The sequence below is a fragment of the Camelus ferus genome, chromosome 7 (genome assembly GCF_009834535.1).
Source record: "Camelus ferus isolate YT-003-E chromosome 7, BCGSAC_Cfer_1.0, whole genome shotgun sequence".
In the NCBI taxonomy this organism is placed as follows: Eukaryota; Metazoa; Chordata; class Mammalia; order Artiodactyla; family Camelidae; genus Camelus; species Camelus ferus.
The window spans coordinates 5,567,117-5,582,920 of NC_045702.1; the positions used below are offsets into that span (position 1 = coordinate 5,567,117).

The 15,804-nt window shown below is 55.9% G+C and overlaps 1 protein-coding gene across 3 annotated transcripts in view; it reads left to right on the forward strand.

The window, feature by feature from the left end:
* The window catches only part of KCNH2 (potassium voltage-gated channel subfamily H member 2), a 32,856-nt gene extending 27,473 nt beyond the window's left edge, over window positions 1-5,383 (forward strand). The window contains exons 9-15 of one of the 3 annotated variants that reach the window (XM_032483145.1): window positions 1-253; window positions 1,364-1,557; window positions 1,824-1,923; window positions 2,580-2,852; window positions 2,925-3,111; window positions 3,446-3,623; window positions 4,849-5,383. In XM_032483145.1, coding sequence (XP_032339036.1) covers window positions 1-253; window positions 1,364-1,557; window positions 1,824-1,923; window positions 2,580-2,852; window positions 2,925-3,111; window positions 3,446-3,623; window positions 4,849-4,977 — 1,314 coding nt within the window. In that variant the 3' untranslated portion in view covers window positions 4,978-5,383. Of the gene's footprint in view, window positions 254-1,363; window positions 1,558-1,823; window positions 1,924-2,579; window positions 2,853-2,910; window positions 3,112-3,445; window positions 3,624-4,848 lie in introns of those variants that run through there. The other 2 variants (XM_032483147.1, XM_032483146.1) reach the window with 2 other exon arrangements.
* The last annotated feature ends 10,421 nt before the right edge of the window (window positions 5,384-15,804 follow it).

A 15,804-nucleotide genomic window follows, 5' to 3' on the forward strand; every position in this document is an offset into this window, starting at 1 on the left:
GTGCTGAAGGGCTTCCCCGAGTGCCTGCAGGCCGACATCTGCCTGCACCTGAACCGCTCGCTGCTGCAGCACTGTAAGCCCTTCCGAGGGGCCACCAAGGGCTGCCTGCGGGCCCTGGCCATGAAGTTCAAGACGACGCACGCGCCACCAGGGGACACGTTGGTGCACGCTGGGGACCTGCTCACTGCCCTCTACTTCATCTCCCGGGGCTCCATCGAGATCCTGCGGGGCGATGTTGTGGTGGCCATCCTGGGTATGGCGGGGACCGGGAGCTGGGCCTGAACTGCCTGCTGAGGCCTGGAGAGGTCCGAGCCCTGGAAGGACATAGCCCTGGGGGCTGTGGACTGGGGACTACCCACTGGGACCTTGAGCTCCTTTAATTCACTTAAACTCAGGCTCTCCAGGGGCGTGGCAGAGAGGAGCCCCGCATGGGGTGGGCTGCTGAATTCTGGGGCCTTCCATTTGGGGTCTCTTCATAGGCAGTGACACTCTTGCTCCTTAAAACAGGACCAAATCCAGATGCTCCAAGGTGGGCAGTGGAGACAGGCTATGCATCTGATTTTACCAAGGGCCACGTGGTTCCCTGCAGCCTCAGGCAATACAGCCAAGCCCTCGCCTCCCAAGCCGAGGGAGTCCTGCCCCTCTTCCCCTCCCACCCCTTGCTTTCCCCACTCCCTGTGCACGTGGGCACGTGTGCCTGGGCACTGGGGACTTCCTGCCCTCTGCCTGTCCTTCCCTTGGCCCTGGACACCTCAGGGCAGATGTGTCACGGTGGGCCTTTTTAGATTTTAACTTCTCAGTTCAGCATAAACACACACTCATGCCACAAACGCCCCCAAACACAACTAAAACCAAAGTTTTGCCGGACGCCGGCTGCCGTACTGCGTTCTGGCGGTTTCTGTTCTGTGCTGTGCTGTAGCTGTGCTGCCGTATTTTCTTTCAGTAAACAAAATGCTGGTCTTGAGTCACTACTGTGTTATGATCTGTAGTTTGAAGAACAGTTAATGAGGGGGTAGGAATTGGCCAGGAGGGTGTTTGGAACACGGGCTTTGGGGAGTACAAGTAGAGTTGGAACCCAAGGAAGCCAGGGCCGTGGGCAGATCCTGGCATCTGGGCTGGAGCTGCTGGCTGGCCCAGTAGCTGGGAGGCACAAGGTCCCTGGCCCTTTACCCCTGGGGCTCTGCACATGTCCTGCCTTTGGGAGCCTCGGGAGGATGGGGCTGGCTGATGCTTCCTTGGCTCTGGAGGCTGCTGACCAGACTGAGGGGAGGTGCCTGGCCCAGGGTGAGAATGCCCAGAAGACAGGTGCCTGCTGCCTCTGCTGCCACCCCAGGGGCTGAGCCCCCCTCTTGGTGGCCTCCAGGGAAGAATGACATCTTCGGAGAGCCTCTGAACCTGTATGCAAGGCCTGGGAAGTCCAACGGGGATGTGCGGGCCCTCACCTACTGTGACCTGCACAAGATCCACCGGGACGACCTGCTGGAGGTGCTGGACATGTACCCCGAGTTCTCCGACCACTTCTGGTCCAGCCTGGAGATCACCTTCAATCTGCGAGATGTAAGTGGGCGGCGCGGCAGGCTGCATGCTGGGTGGCTGCCCCTTCCCTGTGTGACCTTCTCTGGCCTTGTTTCCCTGCCTGTCAAACGGTAGCTGGGTCAGATCAGGTTGTGAAAAATACCAGTCTCAGCCCTGGTCCTGGGACAGAAGTCAATCCCCCAGAGCCGGCACTCCCAGCCCCACCTTTTCTGTTAATGAGGGGGTTTGGGCGGGACCGGGCAGGGTGGGAGGGCGCGCAAAGGCCCTGACACCGCTTTCGGTTCCAGACCAATATGATCCCTGGCTCTCCCGGCAGTGCAGAGCTGGAGGGCGGCTTCAGCCGGCAGCGCAAGCGCAAGCTGTCCTTCCGCAGGCGCACGGACAAGGGTGAGGCGGGGGAGCGGAGGGGGCGGGGTGCAGGTGAGCCGGGAGGCGGGCGGGGGGCGCGGCCTAGGGGAGGCAGGGAGGAGGGCGGAGCGCGGTGGGCGGGCCGGTCTGCTCCACACAGGCTCCACAGACCTCGTGCCCCACCTTCAGTGTTTCCCACTACTCACCCCAGCTCTCCAAACGCTGCCCATCCCTTCAAGCCCATTTGAACTGTCACCTCCTCCAGGAAGCCCTCTTCCACCCTCCAGGGCAGGGGCGTGCCTAAGTTTGCTTGGTCCTCCAGGACTGGCGTCTTGGTGGGCGCTGCCTTGAACTGATGATGGGAGAAAAGACAGGGCAAAGGAGGGCGAGGAGGCCAGAACGGGGTTTGAGGGTACGGGGTCCCAAGAGCCCCGCCCAGCAGTGCCGTGGCCCGTGCTTGTGCAACCAGAGGTCAGAGATGACCTGGTCCTGCACTGGGAGTTCTCAGTCCTCTTGAAAGTGGGGAAAGAGAGCAGAAGAAACCACCTGGGACAAACCAGGGGGTCCTGTGCGGTCCTTTCCCAGGGCTGCTCCCATCCCCCTGACCCGGGCCCTTTCCTCCTCTTCCCTCTGCTCCACCCCTCCTCCCTTCCGTGCCTCCTGCCCCTCTGAGGCTCATTCTCTGTTTCCCACAGACCCGGAACAGCCAGGGGAGGTGTCAGCCTTGGGGCCCAGCCGGGCGGGGGCAGGGCCGAGTGGCCGGGGCCGGCAGGTGGGGCCATGGGGGGAGAGCCTGTCCAGCGGCCCCTCCAGCCCTGAGAGCAGTGAGGATGAGGGCCCAGGCCGCAGCTCCAGCCCCCTCCGCCTGGTGCCCTTCTCCAGCCCCAGGCCCCCCGGAGAGCTGCCGGGTGGGGACCCCCTGACTGAGGACGGAGAGAAGAGCAGTGACACTTGTAACCCCCTGTCAGGTAGGGCCAGGGCTGCCCGGGTGGGCGGGAAATGGCATCTGTCCCCATCTCAACCCAGTTCTCTGGCTCCAGGCGCCTTCTCAGGAGTGTCCAACATCTTCAGCTTTTGGGGGGACAGCCGGGGCCGCCAGTACCAGGAGCTGCCTCGCTGCCCCGCCCCCGCCCCCAGCCTCCTCAACATCCCTCTTTCCAGCCCGGGCCGGCGGTCCCGGGGCGACATGGAGAGCAGGCTGGATGCCCTCCAGAGGCAGCTCAACAGGTGAGGGTGGTCCCTGGGATCCAGCTTAGGCCCAGCTGTGTGTGTCAAGGGGGACGGTCTAGTAGGTGTTGGGCGTGGGAGTACTGCTCTGTGACCTGTGGGTTTCTGGCAGTGTTGCAGGGTGCAGGGGTGTCCGCTCTGTCCAGTCCTGTCTGAGTGTCCAGTAGCTTGACCGTCTTCTTGCATTCAGAGCTGAACCAGGGGCTGCCACACCTAGAATGAAGAGTGAGCCTGGGGTTGACCAGCTGGCTGTCCATAGGGTGGTCCCGAAGTCACAGTTACTCGTGTCTCCATCTCCTGGAGACCCAGAGCATCCTCCTCCTTCTTGCCCCAGGCTGGAGACCCGGCTGAGTGCAGACATGGCCACCGTTCTGCAGCTGCTGCAGAGGCAGATGACGCTGGTCCCACCTGCCTACAGTGCTGTGACCACCCCGGGGCCTGGCCCTACCTCCACCTCCCCTCTGCTGCCCGTCAGCCCCATCCCCACCCTCACCCTGGACTCGCTTTCTCAGGTAAGTTCTGAGCATTCTAGCCCTGCCTTTTCTACCCTGATTCCCTCCCAGACCTGCTTTGCTACCCTTTCTGCTCGGCCTTGGGCCCCAGGCTCCTCCCACCCTGTTCCTGCCCTCCTCCCAGGCTGTGCTCCAGGAGCTGTGAGGACAGAGCAAGGCAGGAGAGCCCTCAAACCAAGCCCCTAGACAGCTGGGCCAAGGAAATCAGCCAGTTGAGTGACATGTGCTCCCCCAGTGTCACCTGCATGGCCAGATCTACTCATGGTGCCTGTGTCATGGCTACAAGTAGAGGGGACTGTTGAGCCCAAGGCCTGGTGGTGGGTTTGTATGCCGGGGTCCCCTTGGGACAGGGTCCCAGGTCCCTGCAGTGACTGGCACCCCCTGGGTCTGGCTCTACTGCCAACCAGTGGCTCTCATGCTGGGCCCTTTGCAGGGTTGTCCTCAAGGCTTTGGCTAAGCCCCAGGGTAGCACTCCTGGCCGGCATCTCTCCTCTCTTGCCAGAGATGGGCTTCTGTTGTCCTTTGTCCTCTCCTGAGTGGCCTCCTGACAGGAGAGCTGTGTCTGGGCCCCTAGAAGGGGCTCCTCTGGCTACCAGAGGTGGCCTGGGCTCTGATCCCCACTTCCTCTGGCATCTGCTCCCCCCTCCCATATGCTGCCTGCTCCTGTTTGCAGACACCAGAGCCCACGTCAGCAAATGTGCCAGTCTCCCTTCACAGCCGCCCCCGCAGAGATCTCACAGCAGACTCGTCAGCACCCACAAACCCCCTCCCGCCTGCCCTGGCACTCTCCCTGGCCTTCCGAGGCCTGGCCGCCAGCCTGCCTCTGTTTTTGGGTCCCTGAGTTCTTTCTAGATTGGAGGAAGGAACATTGTTTCTCTTTCCATCCAGCTTCTGTCCCAGCTCAGGGTCCCTTATTCTGGGTTGGTTTTGAATTCAGCTGCCACGTTCCCTGGGGAAGGAAGCAGCTACGGCCTTGGCTCTCCCCTGTGGCAGGTGGAAGCTCCCGAGGCCCCGAGCTGCTGGGTTTGGCTCTTGCCCTTGAGAGTGCATTTCTCTCCTTCCAACCTTGGGCCTCCCCTTTGTGGTCGGAGTCCTGCTCTGTCTGCCTTGGCCCATCTCCTTATCCCCTCCTGCCCTCTTCTGTCGGCCTCCCTCCTGACCCTCTCTGTCCTCTGACCTTCCCCCCATCCTCCACTCCTGGCTTCTCACTCCATTTCTTTTGCAGGTTTCCCAGTTTATGGCGTGCGAGGAGCTACCCCAAGATGGCCCCGCTCGACGCCTCTCCCTGCCGGGCCAGCTGGGGGCCCTCACCTCCCAGCCCCTGCACAGACACGGCTCAGACCCAGGAAGTTAGTGGGGCTGCCCAGTGTGGACACATGGCTCACCCAGGGTTCAGCGCACTGTCTGGGCCCCTCCCCGTGGAGGCCCTGCCCAGGAGGCCCTGGCCGCGGAGGGGAGAGGAACAGGAAGGCACAGCTCCTCCCCCAGCCCTTGGGACCATCTCCTCCTGCGGTCCCCTGAGCCCCAGTGGGAGGGGCAGGGGCAGGGCGGGGCAGTGGATGGGGGTCTGTGGTCCCCCCACTGCCCTGGGGGCAGTAGCTGGTCTAACTGCCCGGAGGCACCCGGCCCTGGGCCTTAGGCACCTCAAGGACTTTTCTGCTATTTACTGCTCTTATTGTTAAGGATAATAATTAAGGATCATATGAATAATTAATGAAGATGCTGATGACTATGAATAATAAATAATTATCCTGAGGAGACTCCAGTGGTGCTGGGAGGGTGCAGCCATCAGCAAGCTGCACCCCACGGTCACAGCCGCAGTGTACCTGTGCACTGGCCTCTCTGCAACAATCTGGGCCGGTCTTTCTGTGTGCACAGGGCCTGCAGGGGCAGCTCCAACGTCTGGACGTGGGGGTGTTGCAGTGGGGGGGCTGCTCCCTGGGGCCTGACACGACTCACCTTCAGGGCTTCTTGCCTCCGGTGGGCCCTACTTCCATGTGGTCCTGGATTTGGGAGAGCAAAGAGCCACCTGACTGTTCTGAATATAGAGGTTGTCCTAATGGGATCCCAGGCCTGGGGTCTGGCCCCCAGGGTCATGATGCCTTGCTGGGTGCCACACTGGCCTCGGAAGCTGGCCCCATGCTGACCACTGATCTAGCCATACTCTTGTCCCCTACACAGTCCATGAACCCAGCCTGTACTGACTTTAACCTGGGACTGTATTTGGCTAAGCCCCTAACTTGGCCTTATCTTGACCTTAACCCAGACTCACATGGACCCTATGTAATTGGGCCCCCACAGCAAACCAGCTCTGGGCACGCTGGTTTTCTCAGCACTGACCAGAGCTCCCCTGGTATCTGGCTGCAGACGGGCCTCACTGTGATCACCTCCATCACTTGGTCACCTGTGATCCCTGAGCTGCCTGAAGAAGGTGGAAGTTTCAGGGTGGCTCATTCCTGTTATTGGGGGAAAAAGTCAGAAGAGCTCTTCTGGGGCCAGTGAAGGGTGGTGGCCGTGTATGCACGCGCGTGTGTGTACATGTGTGCGTGTGCACACGCTGCTGGTCTCCTGAGGGCACGCAGCCTCTCAGAGGAGCAGTCATGCAGTGGCCGTGGCAGGGCAGCTGTGGGCCAGCAGGAGGAGCAGATGGGGAGCGGCCGGCTCTGCCAGGGGGCAATGGTGCTGCCTAAGGCCTCCGGGGCCGCTTAATCCCACACCGTCTGACCCTTTGAGGCGGGTTTGTTAACCTCATTTTGAAGACAAAGGCATTGCTGCCCATGCCCAGGATTGGGAAGGTGTTGGGAGGAGACCCCGGTCTCTGAGCTGCCAGGAGGGTGCACTCTGCCCAGAGCGGGAAGGAGAGAAGTTCCTGGTGGTTCTGCACCTGGGCCCTGGCTCCCTTCCCAGAGGGTGTGACCAGGGAGGGGCCCCTGTAAATTCAGTGTGCCCTGGGGGACAGGGCTGGGAAGACGGGAGAAGGATGAGCTGGGTGACGGAGAGGGGTGACACAGAGAGGTGGGCCAAGCAGAGAGGGTGGCTTTGTGTGACAGGACCTGCCGCACGTGCACCTGTGTGTACGTGTGAGTGTGGGCATGCACCTGTTCACGGTGTGGGAGCTCACGCACAGGCCTTCCTGGTGGATTGATGTGTGTGGGTGCGGGGTGGGGGTTCTAGCTGGGGGGATGCCCTAGATTCAGTGTCAGCTGAAGTGGGCTCTGGGCGCGAGCAGACACCATCAGGATCTCAGCCCAGGGCATGAGACTGACAGAGGCGGAGGCCACCGCGAGGCTGACTGTGGGAAGGAAGGTTCAGGTGAAGCTCACTGCACTTGCCATGCTGGGGCCAAAAGGCCCTCAGGGCCCAGCAGCGGAGTGAGGCCCAAGTGGCTCAGCTGCTGCCCAGGGCCTAGGAGCAAGCTTGTCCCTGCACCTGTCCTTAACTGGGCTTCTGCCCTGCTCGGTCCAGGCAGTGGCAGCTCTCATATTTCAGGGACAAATAGGAGAAATCAGTGCTCACAGAGCCCACCCTTTGTGGTGAACATTATTCTTGCTGCCTGAAACCAAAGGCCAGGATGCTGGCGTAACCTGCCGGCGTCCGGACTGGAGCTGGAGTGTGAACCTGGGCAGTCCCAGCACCTCCCTCACCCTCCACCCGCCGGACTGGCCTGACCCTTGGGCACACTGCCTCCCTTGCTCTAGGAAAGACACTAAGAGACCTTTGCGAGTGTCTGGGATTTCTAGAACCTTCTCTTCCCTGCAGACTTTTGTACCTTCTGCTCCTTTGCCTGGAACACCTTTTGTTTAGTGAATTCCTGCTTGTCCTCTGGTGACTCTTCTAGGAAATGCTTGGAGCCCCTCTCAGGCTGGGGGCCCCTCTGTTCTGCTGCATGACCCTCTGCTCTCCCCACCCCACTCTCCCTACCTGGGACTGCCAAATTCGGGGGGGGGGGGGCTCATCACCTCTGTGTGACCCTGTGTCCCTGTCTGTTCCCCTAGCACCATGCCCAGTGGTTCCCCCGGAGCACCCACTGGACAGTTTACTGAACGGACATCTCTAGATTTTGGTAGTGATTAGCAGTAAAATCCATAACATTGAAAGGGCCTGTGTGGCTTGACTTTGAGGAGCGGGGAAACTGTGACTTCCTGTGCAGCCAGGCTGGGGGTGTGAGGGCTGAGGAAGGGGCTCCGGGGCTTCTGGCACTCTCTGAGTCTCCTCTGCTGGAAAGCAGACAAGGGGTCTGATACCCCAGTGATGACCCCCTCAAGGACCAGGCTGTTTACATCTTCTATCCCATTCTGTTGACTCAGTCAGTGCGTGGGGCTTGGTCCTTGCTCTGAGTTACGATTAGGGAACTTGCCTGGTGCCTTCTGGGGCTGGAATCCCTTCTGGTGAACATCTTGGGGCACAGCTGGATATCTTGTGACGGCCATCACTCAGCTGAGCTTTGGGGAACCCCTGTGTCTGCTTCCCAACCCAGCAAGCTCATCCTCCTCGCAGATGCTGCGTCCCCGGCTTGGCCAGACCTCCAGGGGCAGCCCCTGCAGGCCGCTGACTTTTCCAGGGTCTGTCCTGGCTCAGTGCAGGGGAGGAGGTTGTGCCAGGCCCTTTCTGCAGCCCACCTGCCCACGTTGCACGAACAGATGGACTGGAGCTTGCCCAGGTCCTGAAGGGACAGATGGCTCCCTCCTCTTTGCCTGCAGGACAAAGCCTTCCGCGTCAGCTTGGCACAGAAAGTTCTCGTCTTCCTTTTCAGACTCACCTGCCCTTATACCTCCTGCTGCCGCGTGCCTGATACCCCAGCCACGAGAGCTCACATCCTGTTAACTGTACTTGAGTTCTCCCTGCGTTTGCCTGTCTTTCCCTCTTCCTGTAAACGAACTCCGTCCTTCTTGGCCTGGAGAAACCCTTTGAGCCTTCATGTCCTCGCTCAGACATCACCTCCTCCAGGAAGACTTCTCTAGGCTTCGTGGTTCATCTAAACCTCCTACAACACACAGCTCAGGTCTTTGTTAGAGTCCCCACATGTTCTGCCTGTTCCCTTGTCTGTCGTCCAAAGGGGGACTGACTACTGGTCATCTTTGCCTCTCCCCGAGGGGCCTCTGTTGCGGGGCTCGGGAGATGGCAGGCACTCTGCCAGCGTGTCTTGCTCCCAGTGACCGGGGGCACACAGAGGCGATGAGCGCCCCTGGATTTCCCAGCCGGCCTCTGCGTGGCTGCTCATTTGCCCTTCGCTGCACAAGGCTGGGAGCGCTTCCTCCTGGGGCTTTTCTGTTCCAACTTCGAGTCTGCAGGACCCACTTCTCCCCCAGGTGGTGGACAGTCCAGTAGGAACTGAAGGGCGCTCGGCCTGGCTGACCAGGGCCACCGTCCACGGTTCACACAGGACAAGGCATCCTGGTGGTCTGACCACACAGGGACCATAAGAAGCACACGAGCAGTGGGTCTAGTCTATCTCAAGTGCTCAAAGGTGTCGAAACGAATCTGAAGCATAGGGCCTTCCAAAGTGACTCTTTAGAAACATTTTTATTTTACTTATTTTTAAAATGTATTTTTATTATTATTTTAAATGCTCAAAAAATATATAATTTGTTTGGGGAAGTAATTAGGTTTATTTATTTTTTAATAGAGCTCCTGGGGATTGAACCCAGGACCTCGTGCATGCTAAGTGCGCACCCTACCACTGAGTTGTACCCTCCCCCAATGGAAACAATTTTAGATGACTGTACATCATAAAAGAATGGTTGGTGTAAAAATCAATAAGGATTTAGTGAAAGATATAATAGTAACAGATTTCTTTAAAATTTTTTAACTGACATACAGTTGATTTACAATATGTTCACTTCTGGTGTACAGCATAGTGATTCAGTTATACGTATATATTCCTTTTCATACTCTTTTAAATTATAGGTTATTACAAATAACAGATTTCTTAAAGCTGCACAGGTGCATGATAGTAAACCCTATAAAAACTCAATTTACCTTGATGGCCTCATTGCAGTAGCATTTAAAATAAAGTGATTCTTGATACATTATTTTCTAAAAGTCTAAGTACAGGTTAAGAGTTTTTTTTTTGTTGTTGTTGTTAACTTTTGCCTTTCAAAAATAAAAAGAATGTTTTCTGAGGCATTTGTTTAAATAATCAGCTTTATTATTTTATAATCACACCTTATAAGTGAGTTGGAAGTTCACAAGAGCCATTGCTTAGAAACCAGAGCAGAAGAGTTTAGAGTTTAATGTCTTACCATTGTTTTAAAATTAGCAATAGCTTAAGGTCTGGCTGCAAGAGACTTAGATGCTAACTGGCAGGAAAATCAGTCATTAGGGAAGCGGTCTGGAGAGGCTCCGGCAACAAGGTGGCCACGTGTAATGGCTTTGCGTCTTTCTGCTCTGCCAGGTGATGACAGCTGGGGAATCAGAGGGAGCGTGCTGCTCGGGGACACCAGGAAGGTCAAATGAAGCTGATCTCACGGTTAAGAGGACTCAGTAGAATGAAACTTGGAGCAGATGGGAAAAGGAGCGTAGAGGGCTTTATTTAATGTCAAACTGCCCTGGGGATTCGGAACTGTGACTGTCCCGCAGGGAAGTTGGGCTTTATATGGGGCTCTGGGTGGCCATACAGGAGGGTTATTCTCAGGGCTGGTGGAAGGATCATGGGGGAATGAGGCTAAACAGTGATTAGTTCTCTGACCCAGCTGCCCCCCATCCTCTGGCCCTGGGGGACCCCTTCCCTTAGGATGCTGGGAAGTGGCTGAAGCCCCATCCTGCAGAAGGTAGGGTGCACCCAATGCCTCCCCATGTCTCTGGGGATGCCCCAGGGGTGAAGCTTCTGTTCTAGGTTAACCTCCCTGTGACTGCATCTCTGTAGACACCTGTCCCTTAAGTGTGTGGTAGCTCCTGTGCTTGCTGCCCCCTCTTCGTGCCATTCTGACCCCCGGTGGACAGTCCCCCCTTTTCATTATCCCGAAGCATCGCCAACCAAAAGCTGTTGCATGTAGCGGATGATCAGTAAAGATCTTGGGGGTCATTGTGAATGCTGGGGAAGTGATCTCACTGTACAGCCCAGAAAACAACCTAAAAGGTGACCTCAGGCATTCCAGTCCTAAATTCTTGACTGTTTCCGTGTTGGTGCCTTTCTCATTGGCTGACCTCCTTCCTAGTCCTTCTGAGACCCTCTTGGTCAGTTCCCATTTTTCTGAAGATCCTTCTCTGCCTCTTCTTTTCCTCACTTCCCTGGCCTGCCCCCAGACACTCAGGTTTCACCTTACTGCCTTGGGCAGATCGATTCAAGTCTCTCCAGGCTGCTCTTAGCCGCCCTTGTCAGGGGCTCTACCCTTCTCCTTCCAAGAGGCCCTTCCAGGCTATCGGGACACTATCCAGACTTGTAACCGATGGACCCAGAGTGAGCTAATCACACCCCTAGAAGGGAGAGAGGGCTGCAGTGAAGCTTGCTTTCTTTTCTCTCTTTCTTTTCTTCCTTCCTCCCTCCCTCCCTCCCTCCTTTTTGATTAGCAAGCAGTTTCCCTGCAATAATAACTAGTGATGCATGATGAGGCATCTGGGGCAGAGACGGGGACTTAGAGAGGAGGTGAGGAAGGTGCAAAGAGAACAGCCAAGTGGGAGGCAAAGAGCCCAGCAGCGCAGAGCATGGGGCAGAGCTGACGACGGCTCGGCTCCTGTCACTGTCCCTCCACACAGGTGTCCTGAAGGGCACAGAGGTACTGCTTGATTTTGGGCTGAGCCCTTCAGCCCAGGTCTTAGGACATTCATGAGGCAATTAGCTTCCCTCTCGCAGAGGCACCAACTCTCGGGACCTCGGGTGTTTGGTGGAGGAGCGGGCTCTGGAAGGGACTGTAAGTGCCGCTGCTTATTAGAGACCCAACTCACATCAGACTTGCCCCTGAGGAAGGCACAAAAGGCTGCTTGCTGAGGACAGAGTCCTTACGGTTTCCCTCTTTTTGCCAACTGACTGGCAGATATTGAATGTGCCGGGTAACTGTCAAATGTGCGGTTTGGAAATGAGTAAAATGCAGAGAAGCTGCAGGTGACTTTGGTAAAGGGGCAGCTCCTGGGACGACGTGCTTGGCCAAGGGGACACAACAGATGTTGACGGGGCCAGCCCCTCTCTCTCAGCACCCCATCCTCACCGGATGGCGTCTCCCTGGCTCTAGACCTGGGCTTAGCCCCCGGGTGCCTGGCAGTGCCGTTGCAGGTCCTGCCCTGCTCGACTCGCCACTCTCACTCTCCAAGACTCGCCTCACGGTTGGCCTTGTCTGTGAAGACTTGTCCATGGCGTTCCTGTGACATGCAGTGCTGCACTGTCCAGTGAAAACTCCTTGTTGTGAGATCTGTGTGTGCGTCACTGCAGAGCTGGGATTTAGGGGGATGCCTCTGAAGTGTGGGTAGAGATGCTCTCCTCCATAATGACACGCCCGCTGCCGACTTCTTCCTGAACACGGGCACATCCTTTCAGCCCTGCTGCAGGGTGGGGTTCCCTGTGAGGTCTCCACGGACGGGGACAGGGAGGCTGGCTGTGTAGGGTGTGGCGAGGAGGAGCTGTGACCCACCTGGTAGCCCCCTCACTCGGTCTATCCACAGTGTGACCTAGCCACACTTTTCTCAATTGCTGCTTTTCTCCCTGGCTACAGGGTGCACCCTGACACGTGGGGAGGTGTGCCTGTGTCTTGCTCCATCTCCAGCTCTGCGTTGGTCAATAGAGCTGGTCATCTGGGAGGAGTGTCAGCAGAGGCTCTGGTCTAACTGTCGTGTCTCTGATTCCAAGTCCTTCCCACCCATTTCTTCTCACAAGATTGGTGGAAGCTGCCTCATGTGGGACCAGGGGTCTGTGCGAATTATAGCTTGAGACCGAGGTAAACTTGTGGTAGAAGCAATTTCCTTTCAGAGCCACCCATGTGCTGCCTGATTACCTAAGATTCTGAGCTCACCTGTGGCCCATGCTCCTGCACCCAGATGAATTTTTTTTTTAAAAAAATTGAAGTATAGTCAATTTACATTGTTGTGTTAATTTCTGGTGTACAGCATAGTGATTCACACACATATATATATATATATATTCCTTTTCATATTCTTTTTCATTATAGGCTATTACAAGGTACTGAATGTAGTTCTCTGTGCTTTACAGTAAGACCTTGCTGTTTATCTCTTTTATACATAGTAGTTAGTATCTGCAAATCCTGAACTCCCAATTTATCCCTCTGCCACCACCTCCGCACATGACTCTTGAAAGGACTGAACATTCATTTCCTGCTGCAAAGCCAGCAGGGCAGGGCTTTCCTGGACTGATGTTGCATTCTTTTTGCTCTAAAGGGGAGCTTGCAGGGGGGCTTTAGTAGTTACCAGTACCACATCACTTTCTAAAATCTTTCAGGCACAAAATTGTCCTGCATAGAGGAGGAATCCACAAATTGGAATCCGAACCTGGCAGGGTCCCATTTGTCCCTGGGGCCAGTCTGATGACAATGACGCTTAAGTCATACACTGACACACAGTGGCACCTGCGCAGCTGTGAGTGGGGCGGGGTCGCTCGAAACCGCAGCTCTGGAGCCGCTGAGAGCACCTGGAATGAGATGTGGAAACAACAGGAGTTCGGACTCCAGCACCTGGAGGAGTCTTGGTCCGTTCGGGTTGCTATAACAAAGCACCACACACTGGGTGAATTGTAAACAACAGAAATTTATTTCTCACAGTTTTGGAGACTAAGTCCAAGATCAAGGCACTGGCAGATTCTGTCCAGCGAGGTCTGCTTCCTGGTTCAGAGATGCCATCCTCACATGGCTGAAGGGAAGAGGGAGTGCTCTGGGGTCTCTTTCATAAGGGCACTAATCCCATTCACAAGGGCTCCACCCTCATGACCTAATCACCTCCCAAAGGCCTCGCATCCTAATGCCATCACCTTGGGGATTAGGTTTCAATATATGAATTTTGGGGACACAGATATTCAGTTCACAGCAGAATGGACCAACTCTAGGGGGATGGTCTGGTCAGACCATCTGGTGCATCCTTAGGCGGACCAGAGAGCCACCTGCTCCTTGGTGAGAGGGAGAACAAAGAATGCTGGGGATGAACTCCAAAGGATGGACTTGTTCTTCGGGGATTTTAAAGTAAAATTTAAAAGCTCACATGAAGGGTTAAAAGTTATGAAACAGAGCTAATATACACCAAGTTATTTTCAGGACATGCTTTACAGGTTGCTGTTGTGGGGAAGGTGGCATTTTTCACCATTGGCAAAATAAAATAGAAATGTGTGTTAGTCTTGTCTTCCTAACGCGACTATAAATTCCTTGAAACCAGGGCTGGGATTGAACTTGAGATGAAATGAGGCGCCGTGTGGGAAAATCTCTCTGCAGAGGCTGTGTGGAAGGCCACAGCAGAGGGTGTGTCCTGAATCCCTCATCCCTTGTCCCTGAGTATAGGAAGCAGAAACCTGATGTTCTCACTTTGCCCATTTTTGACATCGTCACCTGCCACCGAGCCTGGCATAGAGTGGGCTCAGTGAAGGCTGGGTGGCTGATTGAAAACATTGGGTAGATGGAGACTGAGCTGGACGGGCATGAGGCAGGCTGCGTGGGGCCAGCATCGGAGCCAGAAGACTCCTCCCAGAGTGATTGGCTCCATCTGTTCATGACAGAGACCACTCACCTGAACCTGGAGAGAATGCACAGCCCAAGCTCGTGCAGAGAATCAGCGTGGGTCCAGGACTCAGGGCTTCCCGTCTCTCTATACCTCTGGATACACAATGTATGACCCTCCCAACCCTTGGAATCTACTTTTGTAAAACCCGGGCTGTTCTTTGGGCAGGAAGATAATACACTAGGCTCTGGTGGGATGTCTTGTGCTTGGGGGTCCTCTGAGATTGGGGCAGGGTTGTGTTTAGCCATTCAGCCCCTCCCCACCCCTCTTCCCAGAGGTGTCACTGTCCCTGAGCAGATGGGGATGTGGAATCTGTTTCAACCAATATCTACCTAGATAATCAGCCACTCTCTCCACTGCCTCTTTCTTCACTGGTAGTGAAGACCCTTTCACTACCTATCGCTGTGCTTCTGGCTCCGTGCCAGCTCATCCTGGTCACTCAAGTGACCTCAAGTGAGCTGTGAGAACCTCGAGTCGGAAGGCCCAGAGCGAGGTTACCCAGCCGTGCCCTGTGTCTGCACTGTTGTGTCTTTCCTCTGGCCCACGGTTCTCAACCAGGGGCGACTTTGCATGCCCAGGATATATTTGATGATTTCTGAACACATTTTTGGTGTCACTACCAGGGGTAGGGGTAGGTGGGTTGTTACTGGTATCTGGTGGGTAAAGGCCGGAGGTGCTGCCCAACGTCCCACAAAGCACAGGGCAGCCCCCACGACAGAGTTGTCCAGCCTGAAGTGCCGAGGCTGGGAAGGGCCGCGCCAGCCCCCTCCTTTACAATTTATCGGGAAGAGGGACTTCCCAGCCTCTCCTCTCCTGAGTGTGGCATCACTTATACCTGTTTTGTCTCTGCGGTGTTTTCCCACTGAACGTGGAGACAGCCTTTCTATCTTCTACATGTAGCAGAAAAAAATGTTTTAAAAGCGGACTGTAGTTACAGCTGAATGTCCCGCGAGAAAGTCAGAACATCCCCGTTGAGAAGGGAATGGCTCCTTCTGTCTGGCGATAACTTAACGGGCTTGTTTGGTTACTAAAGATGAGGTCCCGAGAGCGTGGCCTGGCTCAGTGAGAGCGAGGCAGAGATGGAATAACAGAAGTAACCCTTGCGTTTCTATGGGCATCCCGGGAGAGAGGGTGAGGGGCCCAGAGGCGAGAGGGGAGAGATCTAGAGGACACCAGGACCCACAAAGACACACAGGGAGTAAGAAATTATTTTTTTGGTAGGAAATGAATTTTTAGGAAGACGGAGATTTGACCTTCAGTTCTGGGTTACTTCCTACCTGTGGTGGTAAAATTCCTCTCTTGCTCCACAGGCCTTTGGTAGAATCCACTACATACATCAGTGTGTGATGCAGGTGCTTTGGGAAAAGGAGGGAGTGGGTGTTTCCAGGAAGACACGGCTGCAAAGTGGACGAGGCAGAGCAGGGAAGTGGCTAGGAATCAGGTGACCCCACAAGACCATGGCTGCAGCATGTTCTGACCAAGTGCAGTCAGGGTCAGTCCCCCTGGCCCCCAAATTTAGTGAAGGTGACTTTTA